Source organism: Phalacrocorax carbo, chromosome 21 (assembly GCF_963921805.1).
Source record: "Phalacrocorax carbo chromosome 21, bPhaCar2.1, whole genome shotgun sequence".
NCBI classification, from domain to species: Eukaryota; Metazoa; Chordata; class Aves; order Suliformes; family Phalacrocoracidae; genus Phalacrocorax; species Phalacrocorax carbo.
Genome location: NC_087533.1, coordinates 2,944,807 through 2,965,200, shown reverse-complemented (window position 1 = coordinate 2,965,200; position 20,394 = coordinate 2,944,807). Strand labels below are relative to the sequence as shown.

General features: G+C 53.0%; 1 protein-coding gene across 1 annotated transcript in view; it reads right to left on the bottom strand.

The window, feature by feature from the left end:
- Positions 1–20,062, bottom strand: part of LOC135316683 (protein CEPU-1) — a 354,709-nt gene extending 334,647 nt beyond the window's left edge. Inside the window, exon 1 of the mRNA XM_064470905.1 lies at positions 19,526–20,062. Coding sequence (XP_064326975.1) covers positions 19,526–19,601 — 76 coding nt within the window. The 5' untranslated portion in view covers positions 19,602–20,062. The remainder of the gene's footprint in view (positions 1–19,525) is intronic.
- Positions 20,063–20,394: the final 332 nt, after the last annotated feature.

Here is a 20,394-nt window from a genome sequence, read left to right as displayed (position 1 = left end):
AAAGAAGGGGCAGACGGCTCATGTTCAGTCCAAATTTCACACGTATTAGCCCAAATTATGTCTCGAGTCTATTCAATCCCTAAAGTCTCTGTACAACTCATGGGACACCTCCCTCACCTGCACCGAACCCCTTAAGGTGGCAAAACCAGCACGTGAACAGCTGTGAGAAGGTGCTCGCTGTGCTGAGCATAGGAACTACAGTCAGGATCCCAGTTGCGTTTTCCCAGTTCAGCCTGAGGGGCTTCGCCGGGGGATTTCCAGCTGATCCCCCCTCCCCAGCCCGCTTTCATGTTCAGCGGCGCTTGGCTCCCCCCAGACGTGGGGATGTTCAAGCCTTGTTACTTCGGCTGGGGTCAGGGAGACTGAAAATGTAAGTGTATAATCCTTTCACAAGTTAATTAAAGTACCCATCCATCCTTCTTTCAAACCATTAGCCATGGGTTTTTACAATTAATTATTTGGAACCAAATCAAACAAACAAACAGAAGACGACACAGAAGGAAGAGGGAAAAGCAAAGCAGAGACAGGGCACTCCTGCGGCGGGGCATTAGCAAGGCTCCTCCGAGCCTCCCAAAGCAAGCCACGAAACCCATTTTAGCCAGCACAAGGGTGGGCTGGAGGTGGGGGCCCTGGTGCAAGTTCAGGTACTATGTCAAGCTCCTCCTGTGACCTTGGAAAAACCTCTTCATCTCCCCTCACTTTACGTGCCGTGACCCACCGCTGTACGCCGTTCCCTTCCCTTTGCCCCCGGCAGACCCCTGAAGTGGAAATAAATTACAAATAAATTTTATTTACAAACCACAAGGACTCTTTGGTGAGGTCTTGGTAGGTTGGAGTGCTTGGGTGCACCGGAGCCAGTGCTTCCAGCATCTTCCAGTACTGACTTGCCCCACTGCCCGAGGGCTCGCAAAACCATCTGCAAGACCTCAAACGACCCAAGAACAGAGGAGAGGAGCCTTTCCACCTGCACAGATAGCCCAGGAAGGGCCCCTGAATATTGCAAGGGGGGCAAGCAGCTCTCCTCCTCGCTCAGGTGGAGGTTGGGTCCCCAGCTGAAGCTCTCTGGCCTAGTTTCTCTTGTTTTCCATGATCTCTCTTCCTTTTGGAATGCTTCATTTCAGCACGGGTATGCAAGGGGACAAGGGGAGGTGGGGAAAAGGGAACCACCCTTCCTTTTTTTCCTTGCGTTTCCTTCCCTCTCATTTGCTGTCTCAGCTACGCTCCATCTCTTATCCCCAACCTCACTTTCCTCTATGCCCTCCCTACTCCCCATCAAGACAAGGTTTAATGTCTTTCCATCTCTTCCCTCTTCCCGGGTAAATTGCAGCGAGCCTGCCGGCTGCTCGGGTGGAACACACTGTTTTATATGCGCCATAAAAGGAGAGAACTCTGTAAACAATATTATTTTTAATAAAATCCTAGGCTTTGGCAGGCCAGCTGCTTTTGTGTCTGTCTTAATTTAATCAGACGATCAGCTCTCTCAAGCAGCAAGAGGGAATGAAAAGCATTAGCAAGGAATCAAGGAACTGGTGAGGAAGAGACATGATTTCCATCAAGTGCTTTCTGGCCCAGTGTGTTGCTATGTGAGCAGGACCAAGTTTTCGGAAAACAGATTCCCAGCCTGGTTCATCCGAAAACAACTTTATCAAGGTGCAGGAAGGACATGAGCACATCTAGGCATATAACACTCATCCTATAGTGCTTGAAAGAAAGCCATACAGCTGTTCATCGCCCATGCCAAACCCAGCTTCAATGATATTTTCCGTTAGAGCAGATCACTGCGGCTCTCCCCAGGCACTGGCAGGTCTCTGCCATACCCCACGCTTCCCAGGGTGGGAATCCTGCCCGCTTCTGTGGCCCCCGACGCTTGCACACAGGTACAGCCACGCAAAAGGGCACCCGTCAGCTCCCTGTCCACGGTCAAACCCCAAACCACGCCAATCAGCGGGGGCGTGCCCTGTTTGCCACGTCAAATTTCAAAACCAATGTTGTCATTGTATTTATTTAAGGATGAAGTATTAAATTCTGCAAATATATCCCCAAAGGTCCAGCCAAGGCTACGGCATGCATCGGCAGGGGAAGCGCCTTCTCCGAGGAGCGGTGGGGAGGAGATGAGGTTGGCAGCTGGACCGAGGAGAGAGGGAGGGAGGGAAGCCCTGAGCATCCCTTGGCACGCAGCACCGCAAGCAGCAGCTGAGTTTGAAAGGTGTCACTTACAGACAGCAAAAACCTGGCAAAAGCAGCTGATTTCATGATACTTCGGTTCAAGACCAAGCAACAGCCAGCGAGCGTCTGCCATGCGCAGACAACTCCCTTCTTGCACCGAGCCCTCCTAAGAGGCTTCACTGCCAGCAGGCTCAAAACCCGGCCATGGTGTCCTCTGAGCCTAAACCAGCGCAGGTGTGATCACGGCCACCTTCTCCTAGCTTTTTTTTTCCCTGCAGCTAGGGCAGCCTGGAGCAGAGACCACAACTCCCCTGGCTTGGAAACAATCAAGGGTTCCCCTGCTTCCACTCAAAGCCACAAATCCTCCAGAATAGAGAGCCTCAAAAATACGAAATAATCATCACTAATTGCAGACACAAAGTAAACAAATTAATTGATATTTACTTGTTTACCCAGTTACAAAAAACGTTAATCACTTAGCATGTATTTTTAAGATATTAAACTGTGTTAAGGCACAGCCATAAATATCACCAGTAAAGCAAATATGGTGCTCAGCACTGCAAAGGAATTAAAATTAGTATTTAATTACAAGAAATCGCTCGAAGTTCTTTTGCTACCATTAATCACTTTCAATTACGAATGTAATTATAAGTCATCTTTTCCTCTTTGGGTGGTCGCTGCTGGGACCCGAATCGGTGACCCTCTGCTCCACGAGAGCGCACCCCACTTTGCTCGCCCAATGACGGCTCCTCACCGACTGTGCTAACGGGACCGAGCAATTAGTGCCTTTACGGAGCTCCTAAGCACCAAGGGCACACGAACAGGGAGAGGGTGACGAGGAAGACTGAGTTACTTCATCCCCTCACTTGCACTGATTTTTACACCAGCCAGCAGCACAAGAACAGAATCGGGGCTACTGAGATAAATAAGTTGGTGTGAAAAATATTCCGTCCTCAGATCATTAAAGGACAAGACAATAATGTTCTCTCTTGCTACAAGGCAAATCAAAGCCTAGAGACACGAAGCTTTTCAGTGGGGACACGTGGCAGCTCAGCTCCACGCAGGCAGAGGAAGAGCACGTTAGAGGGCAGAGCCAAAACGTGCCCCATCCACCCCTTGGCTTTACTCTTCCCCAGGCCTCACCTTCCCTTGGGCAGGCAGTTATGAGCCGAACCGGCTCTACCTGGGTTGCGCTACGGCCAGCATCACCTCGTGGCACTACAAGATGGAGCGTGCTCGCTGTGGAGGTAATTTTCAGCTATGGATCGGTTCTCAGGGGTATCTGCAGAGGGAGTCTGCAACCCGTAATTAAGAAAAGCAAACCTAGTGGCAGCAAGCTCTGATTTTTATTTATTTTTTTTTCTATGCAGGGGTGGCACCTTTCTTCTGGGGGATGTACAAATCAAAAACAAGGTTGAAAGACCACCCCTCTGCTCAGGGCTGAGCCTCCATCTTTGGCTCAGGCTCTGCTCAAGGAGTTTAGGACAGTGGAGCTCAAGCCCTGACCGCAGGCGGTCAATGGAAATAAATCCATGCATCAAATTGGATGACGGCTGCTGCCGGCAGAGCATCTCCAGTCTGGGACACCAGGGCCCTGATAACCATAACAGTCCCCCATGTAGGGCTGCCTTGATGCCCCCCCCCAAGCCCATTTAGCCTCACAGCCTGCTTCTGGCACTCTACGGTACCAAAGACGACCAAAACACAGAAGACAATGCAGAAAACCGTATGGAAATGTTCCCTTTTGGTTCCCTTGGTACTTCTGCACAGGGAATGTGATTAGACTGCCCTTATCTTGGTGAGAACAGTTGTTAGCAATAATGAAATCATCTAGTCCTTTCCTTTTTGAAATCCAGCCACATCCTTTGGCTCCAGGAAATAGGGGCAGCGACATGTGCTGTTTTCATAAAAAGCCACAAGACAACATATTTCATTGCAATAAATTCCCTTCCCTCAAGCGAAGGGCAGAGGAGAGAGGTCTCAAGGACGAGAAAAGTTGCAGCCAAAAGAAGGGGCTGAGCGGAACTTCTGCCCTTCCGACACTTCTCGTGAAGCTGGCTCTTCACAATCTGAAGAAGGTTGGATGACGACACCACTTGTTGCTTGCTTTCCTCTCCACGCTTGATCCTTCTGTCTCAGCTCCTCCCACGATAACAGGAACCACCCATTGAATTTCCACGCCAACATGAAAGCCAACACGATGACTCTCTGCGGGGAAAGCCCTGCCTCTGGAGGATGGCCACTCCTCTCCCCACGTTGGCTCAGAGTCCAGAGGGGACTCAGGCCAAAAGCTCCATGTGTTTCTCCCAACAGAAGCTCGTGGACAGCTTGGAGTTGGGAATACGCTTGCTAGGTTGTAAATCTAGCCAGATCGCACGCTTCATCCTCACCTCAGCCTCCCTGGGCTCTTCCACCACTCGGTTTCGGATCCAGACCAAGACCCAAATTCCCTGCTAGGCGCGCCTCTCTGCCAAAGGTCAACCCAGCATCCCGGCGAGCACGTTGCCACCCGGGAAGACGACACGCATCGTGACTTAGCACCTGAATTACCCCGGCGCCGTCCCCCCGTGCAGCGCTGTGCTGCCTCCTAATTAGCAGGCTGCATTTCGCTGGCCTCCCGGTACTTGGCTGAGTCTCCCCTTCCCTCTGCTCCTCGCTTATTCTGTTCACTGAACTAATTGCTGAGCGCCTGCACCCTGGGTGTCTGCTGCTGTTGGAGAAGATTAGTATTTTTACAGAGGGGGAAAAAAAGATTAAAAAAAAAGATTGTGTTTTTTAAAGCAGATGAAAGGAGAGCCCAAGGAGATGTGCATTTGACTCTCAAACACGCTCCTTCAAGTCTCCCTCAGCAGTACTTAAAGGCGTTTCCAAAGCAAGACTTTATGAATGCTAAATGAACTCGGCGCCTTGTTCCTCTGCCACAAGAAAGGAGAAAACTTATCTTTTATATACAATATTTCCTTTATGGCTGACACTGTGCATCACGCATTGCTACGACCAGCCCCACTTCAGACACAAACGCTGACCTTCACAAAGTCACAGGGAGACCGCTGCCTCACCGGGCTGGAGCAGCAGCACCGCTGGGCGCGGGTCGAGGATCCCGGCTGGATCCGCGCAGCCCCATATCGTTTCACCTGCTGCTTTCCAGAAAGGGCAAGGTGAGAACACCACAAATGGGGAAAAGTTGAACATCTTACATTCAGTTGCTGTGATCTTGGATGCTCAGGCCAAACCTGGGATGTTGGTTGAGAAATATCACCTTCTAGAAAGCTTTCTCAGGGTGCAGCTCAGACAAGAGGGATGCAGGTTGGGCAGGGGAATGATGAACCTGGGGGGAACAGCCCAGAAAGCCAGAAGGACAAGGGAGAAGACACACTGCTGACCATCCAGCACCGCAAATCATCTGTACCACCACCTCTGCGTCTCCGAGGGATGCTGGTGGGGTCCTCATTCAGGTGCCCAGCACCCAAACTCTCCCCGACTTCAGAAAGGACAAGCAACGAGCTCATCAAGGCATTCGGCATCCGACCACCTTTGGCCATCTGGGTCATTTGGTTAAGGCCCCACAGCGCTCTTGCAAACGGAGCCAAAGGCACAATGCAGTGCCAAGACTGCCCGCTGCAAGCCTGCTCCCGAGCCCAGGCTCGCCCTTACTGAGGATTTTCGGCAGGATCGCTACCTTTCCTTACCCGTGAAATGGCGGAGAATCGCGTTTAACTTCGCACAGAATGCTCTGGGCAGAAGCCAGTCCGTGCTCTTGGGAAAACACCCACCCAAAGGAAGTCTTGGGAGATTTAATTAGCTGCTGTTTGAGCTTGTTAGGTGCTATATAATTGCTAAATATTATTATTATCCTCTCTGCAGGTACAGCAGTTTGTTAGGATAATGATAGTGATTGACATTTCCCTGGCATCTTTCATCCCGACCAGAACTCATATTACTCTATTATAAAACACCGTCCTGTCTTGACTCTCCAAACGTCTCCCAACTGCCGACAGGGTCGTAACCGGCTCTGCGCTGCCAAGAGGCTCGTGCAAGTTCACTGGACGTATCAGAAGCCGAGCAAGGACCAGCTCAACTTTGTGCGGAAGAATACGAGGTGCGCAGGTACGCATGCGGTATAGAGATGTACGGGCTCTACTTCAACGTCGACACGGGGCAGAGCTGCAAGAAGTGGTCCCGTAAGCCACCACAGCACTCCATCCTCATCCCCCCTCTCGAGGCACGCAGCAGCGGGTACCACAGCCCAACTACCACTTTGAAAAAAATATATTCCGGAGACAGCGAAGCAGAGGGGCCACCAAGTGATTAATTGGAGACTATCAGTTTGGGATAGGTCTCTAAATTCTCATTAAGTCAGGTGCTGAGGCATCGCACATTAATCCAGAACATTTCCCCTTCGGCCCAAACAAATAAATAACTCTTGTATAATTCAGGGAGAATTGGGCGGAGCCATCTCTCCCCCTCTCTCTGTCTCTTTCCAACTAACCAGTGAATAAAACATCGCCCGCAAATCTATTAGGCTAATTTTAAATCCTGACAATTTAGCAGCACTTCAGCGAGATAAGAGCCATTTATTAAAAGCCACAGTTCATTAAGCCAAATGCTGCTGGCGTATTTACTCAGAGAAACGGGGCTGGGCTCGGCTCTCACCAAGACCAGAACTCCCCAAAGGAGCAATCCTGTTTCACCTGAGAAGAGGGGCCAGCACGAACCTTCGCCCACCCCAAGCCTACGTGCGCTGCCTCCCACCAAAGGGGATGGATGTCGGGGCTGCCTCGCCCCATCTCGCTGAGCAATCGTGAAGCAAGCACCGTGGGATGCTTTGCAGGTTTATTAACCAGGGCCATGAAAACTCTCCAGGAGCTCTGTCAGAGAAGCAGCTCACGGGACCCCACGCGCTGCAGCAAGCCTCCGCCGCGAAGCCACGCGCCACCACGCCGGGGACCCCCCCGAAAGGATCAAACCCAGAACCCGGATCGGGCACGCACCGCTTCGGGCCCGTTCCATTAATGACGAGCACAGATTGAATTCAGACAGGGGACGATTACTTCTGACAGCAAGCCAGGAGAGGGCTATTTAAGAAAAGCTGTTGCTTGCCAAAAGCTACCAGATTGCACCCGGAGCTTTCCTTCCTCCAAGCTGCTGCCTGACGTCTCTGCTAAGCCCCCTCTGCTGTGCCGTCGCATCGGCTCCCGGAGGACGTGGGGCTGTGACGATGACAGCAGGTGCTTTGGGATGCAGGGGAAGGACTGGGGGTTTCCTGCTTCCAGGGCGGCAGCAGGAAAGAAGAGGACGAGGAACCACGGCTGCGAGCAGCCCTGCTCTCTGGGAACTGGGATTTTTGTTACCCCTCACCAGGGACGAGTTTGACGCTCCGCCCAGACCAAGGTGCCAAGGGGATGTAACAACCAGAACCCCATAAAACCAAGCTACGCATGAGCCCGCCTTATGTCAAAGCAAGTTTACCCAGCAAAGACGTGCCCAAGCGCAACCTGGCAGAGCACACGTGGCCCTTTCAAGCTCTGCACCAGCATCGATGAGCTTATTCCCCTCCGGGAACTGCTTGCTGCACGGCTGCCAGCAGCGCGTGGGTCTCTGCGGGTAGGGAGTGATCACGAGGGGCTCGGTGGTACCCGAGAGACGGAGCCAGGAGGGAGGGAAGCCGTGCCAGCATCACTGCGAGGAGCAGGCAGCAGAGGGCAGTGAAGAAATCCCATCTCGCAGAGTCTGTGAGTGTAATTCATTCCAGCGGGAGACATCCAAGAGACTTTATCAAGTGCAATTGTCCCACTGCGCCTTTCACCTGCACACACTTGCAAGACAGTCTGGAGTCACTACAGAGTCTCCCTTTACAGTCAAAGCTGAAAGGAGCATTATAAAGGTGAATTAACATTTAAAAAGAATGTAAAAAACCCAGAACTGTTCTAATGATGATTAATGGGAAGCTATAAGGGAGGCCGTGACCTCCTAGTGTCATTAAATGGATTGGCAGGTTTCTGAGCATTAATTATAAATAGCCACAGGAGTTCGAGTGCTTAGCAGAATGATGATAAATCCATGACACAGGTGGAGGGACAAGGAGGCAGGAGCGCAGGGGAACACGTGCCTGCGTGTGCACGCACGCAGCTCGGCGTGCAAGGAAGCGCGGCTTTGCACGCGCTACGTGCGGGACAGAGGCGGAAAGCAAGAAAGTGGAAGCGAGTCCGTCCGAGCACGCTTCCATGTTTGGGTGGATGCGAGGATGGAGGGAGGGAGAGGAATGGGCAAATGATAAATTAGGCCCTGCCAGTCAACCGCATTTTCTAAATGTTTTATATCCCAAAAGCTATAAAAGCAATATTCCTTTCTGGCCTTATTGGAGCCATTTCTGTAAGGCAATCACATCTGTTTCCTCAGGGATTTGAGCTGAACTGTGCCTTGGCTTTTTCTTTTTCCCCTCCTTTTCCCCCCCCCCCCCCCCCTTTATATTTACTCTCCAGCCTGCTACCAAAGAAGGGTCAGAGCATGCATACAAATAGGGAGGAGGAGTAAAAAACAAACAACCCCGAACCAGCGGCCTTCGGTGATGAACAGACGAACAGTAGCTGCAAACTTCTCCAAATCCCCCAGCCCATTAGCAAAGCAATGGCTGCAATAATCAGGGGCCTGGATTTTTGAATCAGTCAGCTCTTGCACATTAAAAGGAAGGAAACGTTAACTGTATGATTGAATTATTCCGCAACTGCGTCGACGTTACGCAGATCTGCATCCCGGGGCAGCGCTGTGCGTTACCTCGGACGCGCTGATCCACCCAGCCTGCCTGGGATTTGCAGCGCCGTACCAACGGCATCGCCGAGACGCTCGCCGATAAAAGCCCAAATCCCTTTCTGAATACCTCGGGGACCCCGAGCCGCAGCCACAAAGGTACGTTTGCTCCACAAGGCAGGAGGCGAGTTTTCGCAGGGGTATGAAAACAGGAGTTCATTGCAAAGAGAATATCAGCAAACTGTCAGAGCCCTGGGATCGTGGTTCTGAATAAACACAGAGGATGAATGGAGTGAGAACCTCGGGCTCATTAATGAGCTCTCCCAGTGAATCGCATCGACTGCGGAGGGTGAAGGCCCCTCTCGCTGCCAATGAAGAGAACAAAATGCTCCGGGTGAGACACCGGAGGGGCAGCCCCGTGCCTCAGCACCCAGAAACATCCCCCCTTCGCTCTCAAGAGGCTCGGTGTAGCTCTCTGCCGCGGCATCCCATTGCCTAGCCTGGGACAGCAGCCCCAGTATCCAGCCGCAAAGCGTTTCCATTGGGGTTGGGATCCCTATTTTCTCCAGCACATCAGCAGACTGCTGTTTCAGCTTCTGCCTGCTCTGTGGCGAAGGAAAAGCAGAAGCCAGAGTCACCTCCACTAAAATTAAAAATATTCCTGTTTCTATTTAGATGTAAGTATCATTACCTTACTGGGCTCTTCCAGGGGAAGCATTATTTCAACCGATTGGAAAACGGTGGCGAAGGAACAGGTTCTCCATACAATTTTCTTCATATCCTATTAGTTGCAATACAATTACAGTGAATACATCAATTCTTAGGCCCAGCAGCTCCTGGAAAGAGCCACCTATTAAAAGCTGGCTTATTAATGGAATTGTACATCCAGGATTAATCGGGCCGCATTGGCCATTTCCATTTCTCACTCCACGAGTGCTTTTGTTTGCTTAATAGGCTGAAGTAACTTGAGAATGACACAACTTAGAGCTTCCCCCATTTGCTGTGCATATCGCCAGCAAATTTAATATCGCTTTCCTTTCCGGCGCTGCTCTGGGATAAAACCTGGCGCATGCCATCAGGGAAATCCAGGCAGCAGGGTGGGGAGGGGGGAGAAGGGGCCTTCTGCCTTTGGCAGAGCCAGCGAGGGGAGACCCCTAATTGACCTAAAGGCTTTAAACCCCACGGGAACTTCCAAAACCAAAAATAACTGCTAAAGCGAGCAGGCTGGATGAGAGCCAGGCTACCACTGCAGTATCATCTCACGAGCGCTTTGAAAGCCTCCAGCCGCCCCCAGCCAGGTGTGGGGCAGGGGGGGCCCCTCCAGCAGCCCCTCCCCTGGAAGCCCCATCAGATCAGGACCGTGGGACACCAGCCCCATTCCCAGGCACCGTCCCCGCAGCTCCACGCGAGGACCGCTGTCTCCCAGCACAGATATTCCTGTGGCAGCAAAGTCAATGCATGTTGAAGCATGGTAATATAGTATGACTTTTCCCTTTAATGGAATTTTTCTAGCCCACTAGGAAAAAAAAGACTCCATTAGCCATACTACAAAGGCTCCTACTTATTAGTATTTTAGAACAGCGGCAAAAACATTTCTTGAATCTAATTATTGCTGACAAATATGAAAATTGAAATCAAAGTTAAATTTTCAGCTACAGTGCCTCGTACAGCAGCAGCTCGCCAGCTCCCAACTATTGCATCAACACATTTATTCTGCTGAGAAGGCTGCGGAGATTGGGCCCCCCCACCCTACCCCTCCATCTTCGGAGGCATTAACTCTGACATATTCATCTCAACAGCCGGGGCCGCGTAACTAACTTCATGTTTACCAGCCGCATGCAGCCGACAGATCGGAGAGAAGCTCGTAGAGGCTGAAGCAGGGAATAGGGATTGTTTTTTTTTTTTCCCTTTTTAATTTATTTCCAACTTTGCTTCTCCCACCCCTTTCCAACTTGATCTCAAAAAGGAGTCGCTGGGTGATTTTGAATTCCTCAAGACAGAGGATCTGGAATGGAAGGGAGAGTAGAAAGGGGGGGGAAAGCCCTGTCAACATATTTCCTTTCTCCTACCTCCCCCCGACATACTGTAAAAATCAATCCCCTTTGTCATTTTGCTCTGCTTGTGTGAATGTTTAATGGCTGTCGAGGGAGATAATGATTGCTGCTAGGAAATTCATTTCAGATTTGCTATTTATAAAGTACTTGGTGCTCAGGTGGGAAATTAACATAAGGAAGGGGGAAAGGGACTGAACCAGGGGAAAAAAAAGCGGCAGGAGAAGAGGGATGAGATGCTGCGGGGCCGGCTGGAAGGGGCCAGCGCCCCAAAGAGGATTTCAATCTGTTCCCATCTCTCCTGGGACAGAGGGAAAAGGCTTGCACTCAGCGGGAAGAGCCACGCTGGGGACACAGAGGGGACCCCCAGCCCCAGGGACACAGAGCCAGGGTGACCAGCCAAGCGGCTGGTGGCTTTTGCCGCCAGCGATGGTGCGCAAGGAGCATCAGCCAAAAAACCTGACCCCCACCAGCGGTTTTGCACCCCAGCTCCCTCTCCAGCCTCCCACCCCACACGCTGGCCCCTCTGGATCAAGTGCAAACCTCCTTCAAGTCCCCCCTCCCTGCAAAGCCCGACAACCTGTTGCCACGCGTTGAGTTTTACAATCCCGGGGGAATTCCGGGCTGCGATGCCGCCGGATCCCGTACAGCCAGCCGTACGCTCGCTGCCATTGAGTTGCTAATTCCTTGTCTCAGAAGTTGCTTTTCACTTTCTGATTTTTTCAATAATAGGCTTGGTATGAATCCCTTAAGCTTCTGAAATAAGCTGAAAACCGCTTTTCCAGCCATTTACATAAACACAACCGGATCAGAAGGAATAATCATAGTTTATGCATTATTTGGGGGCTTTGGAGCTGGCTCTAATGTGATGTCAGGTTTTGAAGCCCAAAACGTACAATGGGAAGTGTTGACGGGCACAAAAAGTAAACAATAAATAATACAAATTTTTAAATGTTGTCTTCAATGACAAGGCGGCTTTGGCTTTGCCGCTACCCCGGCCTCTAATGGATCCCGCTCCCCGCCAGCCTCGTTCCAGAAAGGGCTTCGTCATTAAGAGAGATGTCACTCATGCTAAATCCAAATTCACCTCTTGCCAGCCAGCCCTGCCACTCTCCCGTGCCTTGGCCCGCTATCAAAACCCCGGCGCGGGCTTTGGGGATTGACTTTGAGAAAAAAAAAAGTCTAATGCAGGCCCCCTCGGATCTATCAATACCATCTGTCCTGCAGAAAAGGAACAAAGCTAGAAAACAGCCAAACCAACCCAGGAAGTTAGTGCTTTTCACCAGATAACTCCTACAAAGGGGGGGGGGGGAACACCCACTTAAAACGGCGAGATAATATTACAGTATTAATGAACCTTGCTCTGCTTCAAGTGCTTGTCACGCTTCCAACGAGGCGGGTCAGATTTGGCTTTCAAACCCGTTCTTTAAATCAAGAATGCCGTTTCTGGCAAAATCAAAACATTAGCAGAGGATCTGTTTCGAAGAAATAACAATTAAAAAAAACCAAAAGTAACAAGGCTCGAGACTCCAGGCTCTTTTGATACCGCCGGAACACAGCCTTCGGATCTCTTTTGTTTGAAATCCCTTCACTACTTTGTACATATAAGGCTTCCGCAAGCTCCGAATCAGAACAAAAATACTTCAAGATCAATCCCTATTTTCCCCAGAATTTACTTTCACTGGGAATTTGCGATTGCTCTATTTTATTCCTCTTTGGAGTAAATAAAAACACCCCGCTCTGCTGCGTTTCTAACATTACACAGTTTCCTGTGGCATTTTCTACTTCTTAGCAGCTGCTGTCTCCCATCGCGAGTCACGGGAGGACACAAACCAGCCGCGCAAGCTCCTTTCCAAGGTAAATCAGGGTTTCCCTATGCTCAGTGATGTACAATTACATAGCGGGGGGAAAAAAAAACGTTTTAAGGCAAATCCAGCTAGACCAGACACAAGAGGGGAAAGATGGCTGGTATCCTTATGGAGCGCGTGGCCAAGCGAGGAGAGGGAAGGACCGTGCAATGAGGCCAAATCGCTGCAGGATGAGGAAAGGATGCGAACTCAGGACCCACGTCCCAGTCCAGGACCTCCAGGTTCCCAGCATCTTTTCCTGCTCCTTTCCCCCCAAACCCCTGCCGAGCACCCGCTCCCATCCTCCCTGCAAGCCAGACCCACCACAGCTCCAAAAGTAAGCGCTTGGCACGAGCCGTAGCTCCCTAGATATATAGAGGTGCCCTCATGCAAGGTGCTGAGCACCTTTGCACCCCGCTGATGGAGGTCCACCCGCCTCCAGAAGGTCCTCAGTGCTGCACCGTGACTTTTTAGCCTGGCAGCAGCTGCATCGCTCTGCCCCCGTCCCCGTGGGAAGGCGGAGGATGCCGTGCCAGCTTCCATCACCGCCTCCCCAGTGCTTTAAAGGAAATGCTCCAACCACCCGTAATTTATGCACGTTGGGTCGCCGGGATCCTGGCTTCCCCGCACGGCTCCTACAAAGCATTTCGGAGCCGCGGCTCCTCGGCTGCGTGAAGCCCTGCTCAGAGGGCCTTTTTCGGCTCCCCCTGATTAGTAAGCAAAGCATGCGTGAGGTGGAAGAGCTGGAGGAAGGGAAAGCAGAGGGGGGAGGATGCCAAGAACCGAACACTGTCTTTAGTGGGAACAGTCAATGGGACAAGGGGGTCAAGGGGTCAATTAATTTACAACAGCTTTCAGTATTGGACATATTAACTGTAAACGCATCAGAAATCCATGATATCCTTCTTGGCGGGAGATAACAGAGCACGGTGAAGGCAGCACCTCTGATTTATTATTAACTCAGAGCAAGGTACGCGCTTCTGGAAGGAGGAGGGAGGTGGCCAGCTCCTCTGGGCTAGCAGCCACAGGTCCAAACGTGCTGGGAGCGTGGTGTGGGCGATGTCCAGAGGATGCACCAGCACCCAGCAAAGGGCTGGAGGCCCCCCAGGATTAGGGTGCCCCAGGTGGGATCAGGGTCCCCCAGGAGATGCAGTGACAAACAGCTCATCCTTTGCAAGTTGGTCTCCCCCCAAAAAAAGCTGCTAAAGGCATAGAAAGACCCACGTGTGGAGGTGCAGGACACTGGCTGAAGATGGGAGATGGCAGCAAGGCTTGGACTTCTACTACAGAATCCCAAAATCTGGCACTTTGCTCATTTTGGCCCCTATTTGAAAACAAGGGCTCAACTCCAAGTCCAAGTCGAAGCTCCAAGCCTTTGCCATGAACATCTGAGACGGATTGTGTTTGGGTCCCACTGAGTCTAGTGGGAGTTTTGCTACTGCACATCAAAGGACCGCTATGAGTAACACTGGAAAAAAGGAAAAAAATAATATTTACCCTCTCTAAAGCTCTCCTCTAGTAACTCGTCCCTTCTACTGGGGAACAAGCAAAGAAAATTTTTCTCTTTCCTGCCACTATTGACATTTGGGAAGGAAAGACAGATTCAAAAGAGGGTTTTTTTTCCCCGGTTCCCATGGCCAGCAAGACACTCCCCACACGGCGCTTCGCAGGCTGCAGAGGAAGGCTGGAGCCCACCTTCGCCGTCCGACTGCAGGTTGCCTGGGAAGCAGGCTGGTGAGCTCTCCCCCTCCACCTCCACCCCAGTTTTATCACAGAAAATAGCAAGCCCTGCTAGCCAACTTGACCTACATCTGCCAACTGATCAATTTTTCCCCATAGGGGAAAAAAATAAAATGGGGGAGATCACAAACATGGATATTTTTAAACAAAAGCAGCAAGAGTAATTCTTGAAGCAGACACTTGCAATATGGAATGCACTTGTCTCAATTGCAAGGCAGGGTTGGCACATGAGGAAGACCAAAAAAGCATAAGCCAGGGTTACTACGACGGTCAAAATGTCTACACGGATAAAGAAGCAGTTTCTCCTAAGCACTAGGTCGTCCCAAAACTGGTTGCAGACTCCAGAGCACCCAGCACCACCAAGTCTCATAAACATAGGGCCCTATGATGCTTCAGAAGTTTAGTTTTACCAGGGGAGGTTTTTTCCCCAAGCTCACAGCTACCACCTGATCTTCTCTGCTTTATCAAGCTCATATTCATCTCCTCTTGACCAGTTCGCGAGTCCCATCCCAAACGTGGGGACAAAAGACCAGTCCCATACCTCCTTGGCTGTGCAGCCTTCACTGCCTCCTTGTGTATCCCCGCTGTAGATAAGCGCAGCCGCCTTCTTCCCGCCTGCATTTTAAGAACAGCAAGCAGCTACACGTCCCGAAACGCGTGCACGGGACCTCGCACACCTCCGTACCACAACCGGGGCTCGTCAAGCTGTTTTAGCTCCAGCATGAGCCAACCCCAGCACGCGCTCCCCATCGCGGCGCGCCGTAAGGCACCTCATTACAGATGACAACCTTTTTGATAGAGATCTCTCCATACACGCAGCGTGTAGAGCAACCACAAGTTTACTCCCCGCTATATCCTGCCAGCCCACCGCTGCACAACCACAGCAGCGGAGGGATGCTCCCAGGGCAGCAGCGGTACCCCAGCGCATGCAAAACCCCACGTGCAACGCTCCGCAGAGCGCCCACGGCAAAGCCACCGACCAAGCCGAGGTCCCAAGCGCCAACCCAGCATTTTAGGTACCATCCCACGTTTTCACGCAACGCAGCCTGCTTTCAAAAGCATCCTTCCAATGGCAAAGGTCTGCCTGTGTTCCTGTTTATTTTCCCCAGGTCTTAAAAATGTCCCAATTAATCCCATGCGGTGGCCTGATTTCCAGAGGTGCTGGATACCTGCTTACAGCTGCGGCTAAAAATCAACAAGAATGACAGATGTTCAGCAATGCTCCAAATCAGGCCATTGAGGAACCAGAGCGCATTCCCCTCCTTTTATGTACTACATATAACTGGGTTATCTAATCATGTAGGTATTGATTATTACTGTTATTACCTATTAAATAGCTATTTTCTGCTGTTGGGGTGAATATCACATTTTATTGACCTGCACGGTAACTATTAACCACCACGAAGCCACATCTAATATTTCCCCCGGGGAACAATAAATCCGGGTATTCACAGAGAGATGTCGATACACGTAATTTTTCTTATACACATTCATTAGCGCAATTACCCTCTCGCACAAGGTCTCCCCTCCCGCCTCTGCTGAGAAAAAGTCCTCCTGGGACGCGCGGCTCCGACCCACGCTCCCAAATCCTGCCTTTCCCGAGGGGAGGCAGCTGGCCCCTCTCTGGGCCAGATCCAGCCTTTCCATCGCACGCGAGCGGAGCCCGTGCTTCGGTTTGGGAGTTATCTGCAACCCAGCCACATCGACGGAGCGAGGAATTCTTTCGGATGAGGAACGCTCCGCGTACGATGTTGACATATGCTATTATTTTACATACCTATTTCAGCTTGTATGCTTATTAGAATAAGGTCTTTATGCTAATTTATAAATCAAATTCCCATAATTCTTGGCTTACTGATGCTAAAGGCCCAGCTAAATCTTCTATGACCTTTTAGCCTGGTTAATCCTTTTACACATGGTTGAGCGAAGAGTTTTCTTCTCTCTTCCACTCCCACGTGCTGGGGTGGGTTTTCTGCGCAAGCCCTCCTTTTCCTCAAGAAACCCCGGTGGGTGCGAGTCAGGGACACCGGGCACGCACAAGACCACCCCTCTACTTTGAAACATGGAAAGAGGGAAAACGCTGCTGCTGGGTCCTTAATCATGCTGTAGATATTTGTTGTCGCTGTTTAAAAATCCTACAGAAGAGATAGAGCGGCCACAACGGGAGCTGTGCTGCCAAACAGCCACTCGTTTCCCAACACCCAGGGCTGTCCCAGCCCTCCGTAGCCTCCCTCTTCCCAGCTCCTTTCCCCAGCCTCTGGCCGGCCCTGCCCTTCCCACGTGCCGATGCGATGGGCGCCTGCATCTCATTCCCATGGAGATGCAGCATCCAAGCAAGCGCCCCGACCTTGCCCTCGAGCACCAACACCCGGCAGTCAGCAGCTCCCTTGGGAACGGCGGCAGCGCCGTGCACAAAGCCAGGCTGGGCGTTTCAAGGCTCAAAGGGCTCCTTCCTAAAGGACACGACGCTCAAGAACCCCCCCTTTTTGGGGGTACGTTTCCCCAAAACCAACAGCAAATCTGCAAAACTTGGAGGATCTATGGGTGTTTGCACAAAGGCAGACGGTCAAGCACTTCGGAATTATCCCACTTCACGCTCCACTTTACTCTCAAGCATACTCACAAACCACTTTTCTTATTGTTTGTTTGGCTGTAAATAGGTAAATGACCTGGAGTATTGATAAACTGCTGCAGAGGGCAGCACAGATCTCTTGAGCTATTTGTAGTAGATTTGTGCAAAACACAGTTTTCCTGCATGACAATAATTTTTGCATTTTCAAACAGAAGCCAGCTCCACTTTTGTGTGCCAAGTGAGAGAGAAGTTAGAAATTAAAGAAAACACTTTGAATATTAGAGTTCATGAAGCAGCAGCACCATACTGCTGATATGTGGCAATGGATGCATACCTATACGTTACCTCTGGGGCTGAATGACCCCCGATTTCTCAAAACCCTCTTAGAAAGATTTTACTGAAAAGCAAAATGATTTTTGCTGGATTTTGAACAACTCTTTCAAACACGGTTATGCAAGAAAACCTCCCCAGGGGACTCCTTCCCTCCAACAACCCTGCGCACGCAACATCTCCCAGCCCAAAAAAGGCCCAAACTTTTTGCTGCCGAACGCTGCCCTGTGCGATACTTTGCCCAGGACCCCCCAGCTCTGCCCTGGGTCCCCCCGGACCACGGCGCAGCACGGCTCCCTGCTTCCCCCCGCCCCAGCAGTGACTCAGGGACTTTGGCACCCACATCAGACTCCTTGCAAAGAGGGGACTCGGGGGAGGCAGCGCATTCTTCCCCACCGCTCTGCTGCCAAGGAGAATAAAAATAAATAAATAAAGGGGGGGGGGGGGGGGGGGGAAGCACAACTACTTTCTGATCTGTAAGCTTTGCTGGGAGCAGGGAAAAGCATGAGAGATGACCAGAGGCAGGGAGTAAGACTGCAGGGAAGCCAAGCCACGAGCAAAAAGCAAGCATCAAATACAAAAATTAAAAAACCCACAAATTCTGGACAGGAGAAACGAGGCGGGGAAGGGCAGCTTCGCCCCCCAGCGCCCCACCTGGGCTCCTGGCAGAGGGGGCCAGGGCTCCCACCCCCAGGAAGCCCCCCTCGGGAGCCAGGGCTGCAGGGACGCCAGCATCCCGCGCAGCGCGAGCGGGAAGCAGCAACCCAGGGAGAAGGAGCAAGCTTGAGGAGGGAGAGAGAGGGAGGAAGGCGAAGAGGAGAAATGCCTTGGCGTGTGATGTGCATGCTAAGCAGCCCGCGCCGGTCGATACAGCAGGGGTGGCTCTCTGCAAGAGCGGGCCCAGCTTGCCCAGGAGAAAGAAGTTTGAGCGGAGATGGCGGCTGGCCATCTCCCCCGGCTCGGGCAGCCCCCTGCCCCACGCAGGATGGGGTTTCACGCCCCACTGGAGCCCTGCTGCAGAGCACCTCGGTTGAAGGCAGGGGGGGTGGGGGGGAGACACCCCAGGCAAGGCTGATTTAGACACGCAGGTACCCAAACCCCATCCCTGGGTGGGCACCGGGGGCAGCACAGCGGTGGAAGGGGGCGCATCCATCCAGCCCTCGCCGCCACAGCCCCGGGTACCACCCGCGATGGTGGCGGGCTCGGTGCAATGCAGCCCCCCGGGCGCTTCTCCCCCCGCAGCCCCGGCTCGGCGGGCGCTCCGGCGCAGGAGGAGCCCCGGGGTGCAGGATGCGGCCCCCTCCTCCCCTCCCACGGCGGTACCCCCGCTCCCACAGCCCCTCCAGATGGCTGCGAGGAGCCTAACGCGAGCTGACAGGCTCGGTGCTCCCGGCCAGATGGGGCTGGCTCCTGCCTCCTCCTCCTCCCCCCCTACCTTTTCTCCCCTCGCTTTCTGCTCTCCCCCCCGCTTTTCCACAACCCCCGCCCTCGCCAAAGCACCATCCCCTTTTGGGGATGAGGGGGAGGAAGCCGTGCTCGCCCGGGACAGGCTGGACAAGGACTTCCCAACTCCCCAGCCCGGCGGGGGGCGAGCAGGACCCCGGGGGCTGCACCGAGTTTTTGGGACGACCTTGCAGGCGGGTCCGGCAACGCAAAGGGGGGGGGGGGGGGGGGGCTCCAACACCCCCCTCCCCGCCCCCAGCCTGTTGGATATATTGCTCCTGCGGGAACTTAGTTGAGACGGCAGAGTCCCTCTGCACCGGATCCCCCCCCAAAAAATAAAATCAGCATTGGGGGGGGGGGGGGGGGGGTGGGGTTTGCTGCGCCATGGGATAAGTTCCCCTAAAGCCCGGGGACGCAGCGCCAATTGGGATATACCGCCGTGCCATACCCGCATCCTCACACCGCCCCCCCCCCCCCCGCAACTTAGCAGCAGGCTGGGGACCCTCTCCCAGCTCTGCCCCTGCTCTGGGGGCTCCCCATCTTCTCCCCCCCCGCCCCGGAGGGTGCTGCCGTGGGGCCGCCCCCCTTTCCCCGCCCGCATCCCCCGCAGCATCCCCGCCCGGCCCTACCTTGGGAGAGGAGGAGAGCGGCCATCCCGGCGAAGATCACCCAAGAGACGGGGTGGTGCATTTTCGCCTGGGCCATGTTTCACCGCCGGTTGCGTGGTTTGGGTTTTTTTTTTTTTTTTTCCTCCCTCCCCCTCCTTCCCCGCTCACTGCCTGGCGGGGAGAGGTTTAAAATCCAGCGTTTTCCCGGAGCAAAGCGCAGGAAAGGGTTGGGGAAGGGGGGGGGGAGGGAAGGAAGGGAAAAAATAATAATGCACCGCAGGGTGGGGGAGGGAAAAAACCCACAAAAATTAAAAGGAAAAAAAAAAGGGGGGGGGGGAAGGGGGGGTCGGAAGGGGTGGCAAGGTGCGAGGGACAGGCGCTGCTGTCCCCGCCGCTCCGGCCCGCACACGCCGCCCGGCTGCAACACGCCGCCGGCCGCGCAGGCAGCCCTCCCCCGCGCCGCACTCATTGGCTGCGGGGGCCCCCCCGCACCGGCATCCGCACCCCCCTTCCCCCGCCGCCCCCAGCCCGCCACTGCCCCTCCCCGCCGGGGAACGGGGGGTGACGCCCCCCCACACCCCCCTTGGGTGACACCCCCCCACACCCCCCTTGGGTGACACCCCCCCACCCCGGGGTGACACACACCCACACGCCCCTTGGGTGACTTCAGAGGTGCCGTGACTCAGTTTCACCACCTGCGTGATGATGGGAGGGAGAACCGCCCCCCCCCCACCCAGCCCAAAGAGGAGCACCCACAGCACCTGCCTCAGCTTTCAGGGGGCTGGTGTCCACCCCAGCACTGGCTGAACAAGCCGATTCCTCCTATAATGCTAATTCCCATATAGAAAATTGCTCCAAAGGCAAATTTTTAGGTAATAACTCTTCAATTT